This window comes from Epinephelus lanceolatus, chromosome 16, assembly GCF_041903045.1.
Source record: "Epinephelus lanceolatus isolate andai-2023 chromosome 16, ASM4190304v1, whole genome shotgun sequence".
NCBI lineage: Eukaryota > Metazoa > Chordata > Actinopteri > Perciformes > Serranidae > Epinephelus > Epinephelus lanceolatus.
Genome location: NC_135749.1, coordinates 24,945,343 through 24,958,927, shown reverse-complemented (window position 1 = coordinate 24,958,927; position 13,585 = coordinate 24,945,343). Strand labels below are relative to the sequence as shown.

Here is a 13,585-nt window from a genome sequence, read left to right as displayed (position 1 = left end):
GAATGTAATACATTATACTGACAGGTGTTGCTATTATTGCGTCCATCATATATATTATATAGCTATCAGTGAGGTTAAGTTAAAAAACAGAACCACCTCTAATATAAACGAGTGCAAATAAATCAAAAGCAGCTTCTCAAACTGGTGTGACTTGGCCCACACTTGATAAGAAGACATGAAAAGAGATAAGAAATAAACATTTCACACACATACAGTATACAGCTTATTACATTTATTCAACATGAACATGAAAATACTGAAAATATTACTGTTCGTCATTACAGTGAGGCCACAATGCAGAAAACTAATACAAGCATACACATGTTAAATCCAAGATTACAGTACTTAGTCGATAAGGACATATTTGGGTAAAATCCCAACTCTGTTCCTGACATTACTGCTGATGTGTCCCCAACACAATATAAAGCGGCTGAGGAAATACATTCATCATCTTAGAAACACCATGGAACATTTTTTTTTTCATTATAGCTGCAAATTTGTGAAAAACAAAGCTGCATGTTTTGTGCTTCTTGCCAGTGAGGAATCTCAGGATGACATGTTGAAATTAGTGTGCAGAGAAATACAGCATACCTGCAGTTGGCACACAGACTGTAACAGCTTATAAAAATATACAATATCATAAATGAAAATAAACTCAGTGTTGTAAAAAAAACAATATTTGTAGGGTTTTATTGTAATTTAATATACAATTTGGACAAATGAGGGTTCTCACACCTTCTTAAACATCATATTCAAGGACTTTTCAATGACTTTAAGGTTCCCGCTCATTTTTACCTATTGAATTCTTCAAACTTTTCCATAACTTTCCCATATATTCTACCCCATTTCCATTACTTAAAGTACTTTAAACTAGGTAACGTTAGGCCAACATCGCCTTCACAGGGCACAATAGTGAGGCTCTTACTCCAGTGTGTTAAGGCAGGCATTGTAGCAAAAATGTAGCATGGAATATGGAATCAAAAACCTTTGTCTCTGCACATGCAGTAGACATGAAGTGGTAGCGTTATCTGGCTCGGCTACAGCAGGCGTAAAATATGTGCCAACGCTGGCAGTCTGTTGAGCAGCCTTTTGATTGTCTCCTTGCTTTTTTCCCTTTAGCATGGCTGACAAGAGCTGCTTCCCCCATGTTGCCAAGGTCAAACAATTCCCAATTCCCTCAAATTCAAGAACCCAATCATTTCAATCACTCATGCATGCACGTGATCATTGTAGTTTCTCGACGCAGGTGAAACAATGAAGCATCTGCAGGAGACACACATGCAGGCAGCAGAATGTAGCTTTTGCTAACGTTAAAGGTCGAGCATGTAGGATTTAGTGGCGTCTAGTGGTGAGGTTGCCAAACTGAAAATTCTCCCGTGTGTCAAGTTTGTGAGGGAAGCTACGGTAGCAGACGTGAGAATGTGAAAACATGAATGGCCCTATCTGGAGCTAACGTTTGGTTTGTCCATTCTGGGCTACTGTAGAAACAACATGGCAGACTCCATGAAGAGGACTTGCTTCGTATGCAGATAGAAATGGCTCATTCTCAGATGACAAAAACACAATTCTTGTTTTCGGATGTTAATAAACTAATGAAATATGAATATTATGTATCATTTCTGCCAATAGCTGCCCCAAAATCCTAAACCCTGGACCTTTAATAAAATTAAAAAAGTCATAGTCTTGCACAAATATATAAATGCAAGCACTTTCACTAACCCACATCTATTTCTGAGTATTCTAAAAAACTTTCAAGATCTTGATTTTTTCCCCTCATATTCACACATTTTTAAGGATTTCAAGGAACAGTAGGAACCCTGACGATTTTTTCTTCCTAAATTTAATCAGAATTTAAACAAAGAATTTTAAATTATTTTAACAGTTCACACAAGATGCTCATTAGTAGAAGGATTTATGTTTTAAAACAGTGATTAAATAAAACTCTCCCTATCTAAAACCACGTATGCAATCAAAAAGAAAACTTTAAAAAAGTCCAGTGTCAAGTTTGGCCATTATTATTTAACGCAGCAGATAACCAGGCTCACTGAGAAGTCAGCTTCACAACAACACTCCTGGCTCGTCTTTAAACAGCAGTCAGCTTCACATCGCAGCAGTAAGAAGACCTTCACTTCACTTCTCCTTGTGGTCGCTGGTGTCGATGCTGCCCTGCTGCGGCTCGGCAAAGAGCTGCAGCTTTCTGTTAAGCTGGACGCAGAGGTAGGCTAAATCCTGTTTGTCCAGAGAGTGCGCCAGGGCCAGGTAGGTGGACAGAGTCCCTGACAGCAGGAGCCTGTCCAGGGACAAGGCCGGCAGGAGCCACAGCACGACGCCCAGCTCCAGGCACACCGGGTGGCGGAGGTGAGCCAGGAGGCGCTGGGCTTGTGGTGGCTTGTGAGACAGGGGGTCCCCTAAACCGAGACACCCGTAATACACCTGAGAGAGCAGAGGGGAGGGTGAGGGACACACGTAAGGTTCAGCAGCAGCAACATGAGGAGTTAATCTGTTTATGTAACATTTTTATATTTTGACTGCCACAGATTTCACACTCAATCTGATGTCGTTATTCTGTTTTGGCATCAGATCAAAATGAGGATATTAATCCCGGATGAAGATGTGGAGAAGTTAGCTGTTGAATTAACTGACATGTTGATCCTTTTGATGTTTTCATCTGAGCCTGATGAGGTTTGTCTGGTATAAATGTTTTGGGGTAAGAAGTTTAGCTTGTCCCTGTAAACACAGATGGGTAGTAACTAAAGTCTTATTACAATTTAAGAGGTCAAAGTTCACCCTCAATGCAAAAATATGTTTTTTTCCTCATACCTGTAGTACCTGTAGTATGAGTCCACAGGTACTACTCGGCGTTTCCCAGCAGTTTTCCAGCCACCAGACTTGGGTGTTTTTCCCTGATACTTTGCTGCATTTCCCAGTGGGATTTGTAGCACTAAGCCTGGATGTTTTTACCAATACATCATGATGTTTTCCAGGGGAGTTTGAGCCACCAAACCTGGGCGTTTTTCACCGACCTGTCCCTGCTTTTCCAGCAGCTTTTGTGCCTCCAAATGTGGATGTTTTACGCCAAAACATTATCTATGCCTAACCAAAACGAATTGACTTTTGTGCCTAAGCTTAACCACACCTTCACTGCAGCATAATTCCCTGTCACCTTTCACTGTTTACCGTCAAATGAAGGCAAAAATGTCCAAAAATGATTAATTGAAATGTAATACTGATAAGTTACCTGCTTGATGCCCATCAATTCAGAGTAATCATAGATTACGAGGATGCTGCAGATGATTGCCCAGCAGAGGAAGTGCAGACTGAAGCAGAGCAGAGGGAACCAGATACTCCAGGGTGCGTGACGTATCGACCACAAACAGGGGGCGCCAGTCACGGGCTGCCAGTAACGCATCAAAATCTAACAAAGGGGCGAAAGAGGATAATGATGCAGAGTAGTACAGGTAAACATGTATATGAAGACCTTAACTTGAACTCCTTTTAGAAGATGAAATCTTGCAAACTGCTGTAAAATGTCAGTTGCATTGGAATTGCTTTGATGTACCTGGAGCGCCAGAGCGGTGGTGAAGCAGTATGCTGTCCTGTTCAGTGACCCCAGCACTGATTGGAGGGCCTGTTTGACAGGTGACCAGGCGAGCAGACTATGCTGTGTGATGAAGAGAGCCAGCAGCCCCAGATCCACAGTGAGAGACCTGAGGACAGAGCTGTCCTGCAGAGCCACAGACCACGGGATGGAGTCTGAGGCAAGAGCAAATGATGTGAGGAGAAAGCTCATTTTAAATTCTGATCACCTGTTGCACTTGAAGTTTGAATTACTGTCATGAATTTTATTTATTTTATCTGACAAAAATTGAGAACTTCTCCATGACTTTTCAAGGACACACATAAAAATTTCTATGACCATTCACAATGTGTAACACGGCACTGCTCCATCTCAGAAGTGGGGCATATAGCACAGGCATGGAAACTCTGGGATTCATGACCCCACGTGTTAAATCACACTGTCACAACATTATTTTTCTTTTATTTAAACATATCAGATTCAAGCTCTATTCGAACATAACTCCAGCTGGCTGAGGGAGAGATGGAACATGGGGAGAAAATAAATAAACGTACGTGATAATAAACAAAACACTGTCACACATCAGCACAAATTAGCCTAAATCTACATTACATCAACAGCTACAGAAAATATCATTCCCTGTTATGTTACAGTACGTGGAAGGTTATCCACTGAAGATCAATGTAACAATGTCATTGCACACAACAACATTCCATGATTTTTCCAGGTTTTCCATGACCCTGGGAACCCTGTTAAATAAAAACTGAGTAAAAAAGACGTGGACTGAAGCTGTAGCTTATTCAAGCTACAAAAAATGAGAAAATATATGAACAAGCTGCTCAGTCCAGACCAGACAATAATTAAAAGTAAGTCATTTGTGTATATAGACCATCATAATTACACTACTCATACATACACACACACAGTGTTACCTTGTTTTAGTTTTACTAAAATACAATAAAAAGTATGCCTTTTGTCTTTTTGCACACTGTAATGGTCTAATAACACTCTATTATTCATGAATGCATTGAGAACACACAAGTACTGTCTATTTGCGAGCACTCAAGCATTAAACAGCCGCAACCACAGCAAATGTATATACATACATAACCCAGACAGCCATTGAACCATGGAGCTCTTTTACTGTGATACAAGCAAACATGTAGTCCTCCTTCTCACTCTCACTGTGCTGAATTTAAGGAAATCAAAGTTAAATTAAACAAAAATTGTGTCACAAATATAGAAATGTTTACACGAGTCAGGGAATACCTTGGATATAAAAGAAAAGTAGGGGCTAGAGATGAATGTTATTGGAAATGATGAAACCAGTGAAGATGTGTGTACAGGGGGACATAAAGTTAGGAATAGGTCACTATTGACAGAGTTCAACTGGAAATTAAAAATGAATGATAGCAGTAACACAAATGTGTGCTGAAGGGATTGTAAACAGGTTGGAGGTCACACACACATTTAATGGGACTATCTGAAATTGAAGCCATACTGGAAAGAGCTTCTTACAAGCATGCAATGCAATCCCCGAAGGAGCAGTTTATAAGAGAAAGGTTTACTTGCTGCATTATCTTTCATTGGCGGCAAAAAAAAGATGACTATCTTGGCTCAAACCATCTCACCCCTATGGCAAGCCAGGTTAATGACAGTGTACTCAATGGAAAAGATAACAGCAAACCTCCAAATAAAGATACACAGGTTTTTGAATCTATGGGCTCCTGTAATTACATATTTTAGATGACCAAAGTGATAACGTGCTGTGCTGATTTAATTGTGAATTTGGACAAAACTGATTTCTTTTGATGTATTTGTTTTTCATTTTATTATTTTGCCTTTTTTTGAGACTCTATGTGGATGCACATGTTGCCTTGATTTATATTTTGTATATTTGTTTGCTGAACTGTGAGTATATATTTTTTTCTATTTCCTGACATAGAATTTGACATCAAATTTGAAGAAAACATTTTGTTGAAAAAAAAAGTTTTTATATTTTTCCGGGCATCTAGTAAATATTTGTATTTTCTCTCTGTAAAGTCACAACATGGGGCTCGAACATACTAATGAAAAGGCTGAACTTTCGTGTGTCGTAGCCTTTGTATTAAGTTTTTTAATTCATAATCACAATGGTTTAAAGACCAAAGTCTTTGGTGATGCTATTTCAAGGACACCAGCACTGACGTAACATACGAAGCCACCGAGGTGACAGACTGAAGAGGCTAGAGTCGTCCAGCAAAAACAAAAGAAAAAGAAAAGAAAAAAAAAAAGAAAAAAAAAAAAAGCTGACCGCCCAACGTGGGGCTCGAACCCACGACCCTGAGATTAAGAGTCTCATGCTCTACCGACTGAGCTAGCCGGGCGCTGACTTTTCTTGCCGCAAAGGTGCAATATCAACGGTACGGTTGACCTAACACTTTCTTACCAGTAGTAGAAATTTGTGCTAGCTCTGACTCAAGGTTGAGGTGTGTGAATTTTTACTCGCTAAAAACTATATTTTAATTCATGTCATTAAATATCTTAAGACTTAAATGATGCACCCGTTGTTACAAAGTCATAACGAAGCCCTGGCAGCCATCTCATGTTAGCTATGGTTTCCCAAATAACTCCTCCACTTAACTTAGTTAACCTAAGGAGGGTCATGTATTACAGAAACTTACCTTGACAGAGTGTCGTCTCTCCGGTGATGTTGTGGTAAATGGCTCGAAATGATATAAACCGAATAAAATCTGCTCCGGATATGAACACAAACGCAAAGTTGAGCAGGGACACGGTACAGAGAGCCGAGCCACGTACCGTGACTGACGCCATTTCAATCAGCGATTATCTTCATTTACCAACAAGAGTTTCTTCCGGGAGTTTGTGGCAGTACTAAATATTAACACACGGTGTCGCTGCTGCACCAGGAAGAGAAAGTGCAAAAGCATCCGTGCTGTCAAGGAGAGTTTTTTTAAATTAGATATTTGGTTTAATTTTGCTTTTATTTAATTTACTAAATGTCAAGGCGCAGTTGTCCCCAAATAATTGGATATGTTTCAATATGTACCACTTCACTGTGCACCAGAAAGGACAGTTGTGGCTCACGAAAACATAAAAAGCAAGAAAAATGCAACACAACATGGTCTGTAATCTCTATACATAATTGCTCATATTCTCCACACATTTGTTGTGACTTTTGCACATTCCTTGAAAAATAATTTGCACATACCTGCACAAAACTGAGCTCTTAAGTTTTTTTTTATAACAGATATATTGCACATATTACAGTAGGCCTACAGCAAACAGTAGGGTCTAAAAGTCTGAGACCACATTGAAAATCTCTAATATTTTCATGAAACCTTGAAATAATCAGAAACTCTGATCATTCAGAACAATTTACAAACAAAAGATGTTAAAAGAAGTTAAACAAAAAATAAATATTTAAGATTTGGCACCATTTCTAGGTCAGCAATCAAATGTAAGCAAATTTGTGAGAAAGGTCAGATTTCCTTCAGTTGTATCTCTTTCTTTGAAACATGCGTTCAGATGTCACTCAGGTGGATTTGATCTACTCATCTGAGGCTCATTCAAGAAACTTAACTTGTGGCTTTTATCTTTCATTTTCTCTATTTACCACAGCAAATTCCTTGTATGTGAAAAGCTACTAGAAGTAGGCCTAAACTAGTAGAAATATAAAACTAATGCTTAAAACAAAGAATTAAACATCATGACATATAAAATAAAATGTGTAGTCATTTTTGTAGATCAGATCTTTTATCTAAAGTTCTGATTGCATTTGGAATAAAAGACCAAAGGTTCCCTGCAGCTTCCCACAGTACAGAGCCTCAAACAGAGAGTAAAGGACAAGGACTGTTTGTCAGGATGCTCACAGCTTCGTCTCTTGTCCATGTGGTATTCAAATATTCAAGATTCCTCAGGGGTTTCCTAAATATTTTGCTGACCATGTGGATCATTCAAGCCTGCTCATTTTATACAGACCCCAAAAATTAATAAGAAACAGAGAGCACAAGACATCACTCAAGACTCCTCAATCTATTTGGAGTGACTTTATTGCAGACAGGAAAAATGCTACAAATTTATCAACTTAAACTTAATCTTCTTTTTAATGTTTCACAGTTACAAAACAAGACAGAAAAAACAGAGATACGTCTTCAAATGAGGTCAACCTCCCCTCTGTAGCACTCCACATGGTAATTTCTGTCCAATGATACCACTCGAATAGACACTGTAGACCCCTGAAACCACCAACAAATGCAGGGAAAACTGTTAAGATGACTTCTCAGACACCAAAGTATCAGATACTGCTATTGAAACAATATCGTCAGCTCACCTCAGTTGGCAGTATCGGCACTCTGCACGCAGCACACAGAGGAGCTCTGACCCTGAAACCATGAAGAAGTCTCAGCAAAAGTTCACAGAAACTCAAAAGTGAAGTCACTCTGGGTGTGACTTATCTCACGTGTAGCCCGTCTGGCAGGGTTTGGTTTCATCTATTGTCTGGAGTGTGAATTAAAGGGCTTGGCTGTGTGAGAAACTCACTTGTAGTAGTCGCTGACACAGTAAACTCTGCTGTCTGTGTCCACAGAGAAGGGCTGGCCCTCCAGGCTCTGTCTGCAGACCACACAGCGAAAGCAGGACGGGTGGTAGGACTTCCCACGAGCCTGCAAGACCTGACGATGCAAAATGAGTTTGTCTTTACACCATGTGAGAGCCAGTGGTGGAAAGTAACTGAATGCATTTACTCAAGTACTGTACTTAAGAAGCCTGTAATTTTGAGGTGCCTCTACTTTGCTTGAGTATTTATGTTTTATGGTATGTTATATTTCTACTTTAAATATTGGGATTATTTCTGAAGGTAGATATCATATGATACATGATTCATCTCGTGACCTTGTGACCCTTGCGACCGACCCTGATCTCTAGGTTGGAAACCATGCACTTCACTAAACTATAGAGTCATTAAAACCAGCTTAACCACTGTAGACACTCACGGCGATAACTGTCCTGCAGAAAGAGCACTTTAACTTTTGATACTGAACTAAATTTTGATGATATAAATTCAGTGCTTACAAGTAAGTAAGATTTTGAATATAATACTTTTAAAATGTTGTATCTGTAATTTTACTTAATTAAAGGATCCAAATACTTCTTCCCAGTGGTGGAAAGTAACTAAGTATGCTACGTCTACTCAAATATTGTACCTTAGTACAATTTTGAGATACTACTAATTGACTAAAGTATTTAAATTTCCTACCTTGTATTTCTACTCCACGAAATTCAGAGGGAAATTCTTTTTACTGCACTGCATTTATTTTATGACTTTAGTTACTTTGCAGGTTCAGATAAATATAACAACACGGGCTGCAAAACAGGCTATTAATAAATAAATTATGATGTATTAAAGGTTCAGTGTGTGGGATTTAGTGGCATCTAGTGGAGAGGTTGCAGAACTGACACTTCTCCCAGATGTCAAGCGTGTAGGAGAACAGTGGCGAACGTGAAAACGTGAAAGTACGAACGCCTCGATCTACAGCCAGTGTTTGGTTTGTCACTTCTGGGCTACTGTAGAACAACATGGTGGACTCAGTGGGAGAGGACCCGCTCTGTATGTAGAAATGAACTGCTCATTTGAAGGTAACAAAGACACAATGATTCTTATTTTCAGGCAATTATAAACTAACGATAACATCGTTATTAATATTATACACCATTTCCGGCAGTAGATGCCCATAAATCCTACACACTGCACCTTTAAATTGGATGAAGATAACACTTATTGATCCTTTGGTGAAATTCTGCTACCTGGCAGTGTGTATAGTAAAATAAGTCCCACTGTTACCTGGTGCAACATTAAAGTGACAAACATATTAATGCATCAATAATTATAATCTAATATGAGCTACATTACTCTGCTGAGCCCTTCTGTATCATAAGAACTTATAGTGCTTTGGTGCTTTAAGTATATTTTAAGAACTTTCATACTTTGACTTAAATTTTGAATGCAGCCCTTTCACTTGTAACAGAGTAGTTCTACACTGTGGTATTAAGTAAAATATCTGACTATGTCTTCTACGACTGGTGAGAGCATGCAATATACTTAGCACACACAGTGAATGACTTCACACTCACCATGTCCATAATTAAATACCCGCAGCTGTCACACACTTCTGGGGATGCATGAGCTCCTGAGCACTACATTAAATAACAAGACAATTCACTCATTACATGTCTGGTAATTAAACTGGACACAAATCATATGTTTGTGCATTGTTTTAAGTCTGTATGCAGCCATGCTCAAACTGTATACTCTCACCAGGAAATCATCCTCACAGTAGATTCTTCCTGACACTGTGTAAAAAGACTTCCCACTGAGCTGTTCACCTGAACATGAAACAAAGGACAAGGAATATGATGAATATTTGATAACAAAGTCAACTTTAAATGGTCATCTCAGGCATAAAAAGGAGATTAGCTGAGTTTTTGAGCAATAAACTCTTAAATAATACCTAAAGATCCATTTCTAATTTGGATTGTTGCTTGATTACTCTTGAATATTTATTGTGACAAAGTAATACAAAAGATTTAAAGTCAAGTTTTGAGGGGCTTTAGGAAATTCTGGACCCAAAACATCCACTGTCACATCAGAAGGACTCACCGCAAATGCTGCAGGTGAAACAAGCCTTGTGGAATAAATGTCCCATCGCCCGGCAGGCTCTGCCTTCACCGTACACCGCTTTGCTGCAGCTCGTACAGCTTCCTGAGTACACAACACAAAGAAGTGGCTACTGTGACACCTGATCCTCTCTTCATTGACTAAAAACATATTGTACAGACTGACACACACATGCTGTAACACTCAATCAGTGTATTCCTTCCTTACCAAAGTAAAGGCTGGGGCTGTAACTTGGGTCCATCTCATGCTGGAGCCTACAGTACGACTGTCTGGGGGTCTAATTTTATGTGCGGTGCAGACAGCTGTAAGGGGAGCTGCTCTCCGGGTTCACAAGTGTTGCATTTGGTGCTTTTGGTCTCTTTGGGGGCAGTGACTGTTCAGACCCCCCGACTCCTCCAAGGTGGCTGAGTGGGTGGCAACAGACGGGTAGCTTTTAGCACAAGTTGGAACACCACAAGATTCAGTATTTACATACATCTGGTGTTGGATCTGCATTGAAATATTCACAATTTCTCATTCAAATGGGAGTTGTTGTCTGGGCTGGGTGTGAAACCAGCAGTCAAGTACCAAAAGCTACAGTACTCATTATACAAAATGACCCATTTCAGAAGAATAACATCATATCCTCCTGAGACCCTGTGTCCTCAAAAAAGGACATCACATTTTGGGTTTAATTGGCCTTATACTTCTACTCAACTCAGACCTGTTGTCCTTGTTCCCTGACACATTTTTGTGCCATCTAGTGGTAGTAAGACCACAGTACACTTATCCAGGTAAAAACAAGATGGCAGCCATCTCTACCAACTCTGTCTGTAGCCAACAAGGTCCAAAGCCTGATCACATTTTATGGCTGAAACGTATTTATTTATGATTAATAGGGTGTGTAGTTTGATATGACAAATAAATTTGACCAATTTTAGCAACACAAACAAGCTGAGACACTCTTGATTAGGAAATACTCATTTGAAGACATTGGGACTTTGTTATCATCTTGCTTGAAGACACTGGGACTTTCTTGTTGTCTCATTTAAAGATATTGGGACCTAATTATTGTTAAAAAATATTTAGTTGTTTTTACACTTATCAGGTTCTACTGATTCCAAATAGCTAGGAGAAATTAAAAATGCATACCAAACAAACGTGCGGGTCTCAGGAGGACATCACTGGATTATAATTGTCTGTGAATTAATGTGTTCATCACTTTCTGATCATTATGGAGCTAATTTTAATTACGTTGTCTTCTGCTGGGTAGTTTATGAATTTCCCCCAGTGATCAATAAAGTTTTATCTTACTGTAATATCATCCAATCTATTTGTTTATAATAGTTTGCATCATTAATTTGAATCTGCAAAGTAACTAAAGGTATAAAATAAACATAGTGGAGTAAATAGTATAGTATTCCCTCTGAAATGTAGTGGAGTAGAAGTATAGAGTAGCAGAAAATAGAAAATACCCAAGTTACGTACAGATACCTCACTATTGTTCTTAAGTACAGTACTTCAGTAAATGTACTTAGTTGATTTCCACCACTGAGAGGAAGTATCCAGATTATTTAAGTAAAGAAAATGGCCAACACAACACTGAAAAAGAACTGCATTCAAAATCTGACTTACTTAAGTAAAAGTGCAGAAGTGTTATTAGCAAAATGTGCTTCAGCATCAAAAGTAAAATACTATTATCCCTATAGGTGTTATATAATTATATGTAACATTATTTCATTATTATTATTGATGCATTACCATGAGAGCAGCTTTTTACTGGTATAGCTGGTCGAGCTTGTTTTAATGACTTTATACACAGTTAGTTTAGTGCAGTGGTTTCCAACCTAGAGGTCGAGATCATTAATGTATCATTACATTTCTGCCTTCAGAAACAATCCTAATTCATTCCTAAATTAATGAACGTAAATAAACATACAAACATGACAGGGCCCTTCGGCATCTTACCCCCAATAGGTGTGGGATTTCATATCACCTTAAACTAGAAACATTTAAGTTGCCACTGGATGTAAGTCTGGGCTTTTCAATAAAGCTTCGAGCCCTTTTAAAGAGACAAATATTCATAGCCTCTCTTTTAATTTAATTATTTTCCTTGTCTTTCTATATCCCTATGTATTATCTTTATATTATAATCAATGTATCCTGACAGTTTACTGTGTAATCTGATTGAAAAAAAAATCAACAGATGTATTTTATTGTATTGTTTTATATAAGCAATAAAACCCAGTACAAAACAAACAGGCTCCAAAGTCCACTGAAGTCTGCATTAAATAATGAACACCACCCTGAAAACATCTGTTGCTTCGTATTTACTTTACTGCGATCAACAATCTGTCTGTGCACAAACAAAGTATTGAACAGGAGCCCTGGAACCTCATTAACCGTTAAAAACCATAAAAACCAACTCATCTTATAACTTGATACTGCTCATATGTCTTGTGTTACCGCCCTCATGTGGTTCAGACATTTTATAACTCATGACCCAGAATCAGACCCGCCCAAATAACAGCTGAAAACAAATGCCAAGTGAGCAGAACTGATTGCAACTGAACAGTTTGGTTGTCTGTGCTTTGTCTGTATTCCTGTTTGAATGACTCTTTACATTTTGCATACACTTTTTCATGTTTCCTTCTCTCAGTTACTGTGTGTCTCATGTTGTGATTCATATCTGTTCTGCAAATACTTAAGGACAAAGAGAAGAAGACCAAAGAAGACAAAAACAAATATTCATCACACAATCTGACATGTTGCACAACCCATAATGTCTCCAAATGTGCACACAATAGCTCAGAGTTGGATGTGCTTATCTGTCAAACACCCAGTGAACTTCCCTAAAGAGACCTTAGCCATGAAACTCTCCACAGCACATGTTTGGCTGTCCTCGATCAATGAGTAATGTGGGAGGGGAAGTATGTGACAGCTGCTGATTTTTCACTGAGGTCTCTTGTTAAGACACACTGAAGCTGTTTAAATTCACCACACCGCCCACTCTGCACGCTGTCAGACTGGTTCAACAAAAAAAGAACCTCAGTGTTACTAGTGTTTGAGTGTAAACGTGTGTGTTTTGGAGATCAAAGTGTCCTCACAAAGACAGAAAGTCAAGGACAAGGGAGAACTTCCAACCATTTCCACTCCTTAATTTGTGTTTTTTAATGTTGTGATTTAAGTTTGGGGTTCAAATGAGAAAATTATAAAGTTGAAAACAGACTATGGAGGATAAAACCAAGACTGCTGATTAATTTTAGGCATTCTGTATTAGAACCAGGGTAAATAATGTCAGAGATGAACAGCTATAGTGTTCAAAAATGTAGCACAAATGTGTGTGTTTGCCC

General features: G+C 38.7%; 2 protein-coding genes and 1 non-coding gene across 3 annotated transcripts; all 3 read right to left on the bottom strand.

Moving 5' to 3' along the window:
* Nucleotides 1-217: 217 nt before the first annotated feature.
* Nucleotides 218-6,428, bottom strand: nrm (nurim). The gene is made up of 4 exons (XM_033637372.2): nt 6,241-6,428; nt 3,560-3,753; nt 3,239-3,415; nt 218-2,433 (listed from the first exon to the last, which is right to left on the bottom strand). Exons 1-4 carry the CDS (start codon nt 6,389-6,391, stop codon nt 2,131-2,133), a joined length of 825 nt encoding a protein of 274 aa, XP_033493263.1. The 5' UTR covers nt 6,392-6,428; the 3' UTR covers nt 218-2,130.
* On the bottom strand, nt 5,871-5,943 carry trnak-cuu (transfer RNA lysine (anticodon CUU)). The gene has a single exon. It is a non-coding gene; the product is annotated as a tRNA-Lys (tRNA).
* Nucleotides 6,429-7,611: 1,183 nt separating the features above from the next.
* limd1b (LIM domains containing 1b) lies at nt 7,612-12,295 on the bottom strand. Its single transcript, XM_033637919.2, has 7 exons — nt 10,461-12,295; nt 10,236-10,337; nt 9,894-9,961; nt 9,710-9,772; nt 8,120-8,250; nt 7,911-7,962; nt 7,612-7,815 (listed from the first exon to the last, which is right to left on the bottom strand). Exons 1-7 carry the CDS (start codon nt 10,492-10,494, stop codon nt 7,732-7,734), a joined length of 534 nt encoding a protein of 177 aa, XP_033493810.1. The 5' UTR covers nt 10,495-12,295; the 3' UTR covers nt 7,612-7,731.
* Nucleotides 12,296-13,585: the final 1,290 nt, after the last annotated feature.

Coding starts and splice junctions, on each gene's coding strand:
- limd1b (XM_033637919.2), bottom strand. CDS start 10,494: ATGGACCCAAGTTACAGCCCCAGCCTTTACTTTG. Junction 9,962..10,235: donor TTTCACCTGCAGCATTTGCG/GTGAGTCCTTCT, acceptor TTTCATGTTCAG/GTGAACAGCTCAGTGGGAAG. Junction 9,773..9,893: donor ACTGTGAGGATGATTTCCTG/GTGAGAGTATAC, acceptor TATTTAATGTAG/TGCTCAGGAGCTCATGCATC.
- nrm (XM_033637372.2), bottom strand. CDS start 6,391: ATGGCGTCAGTCACGGTACGTGGCTCGGCTCTCTGTACCGTGTCCCTG. Junction 3,416..3,559: donor CCACCGCTCTGGCGCTCCAG/GTACATCAAAGC, acceptor CCCCTTTGTTAG/ATTTTGATGCGTTACTGGCA. Junction 2,434..3,238: donor AATTGATGGGCATCAAGCAG/GTAACTTATCAG, acceptor CTGCTCTCTCAG/GTGTATTACGGGTGTCTCGG.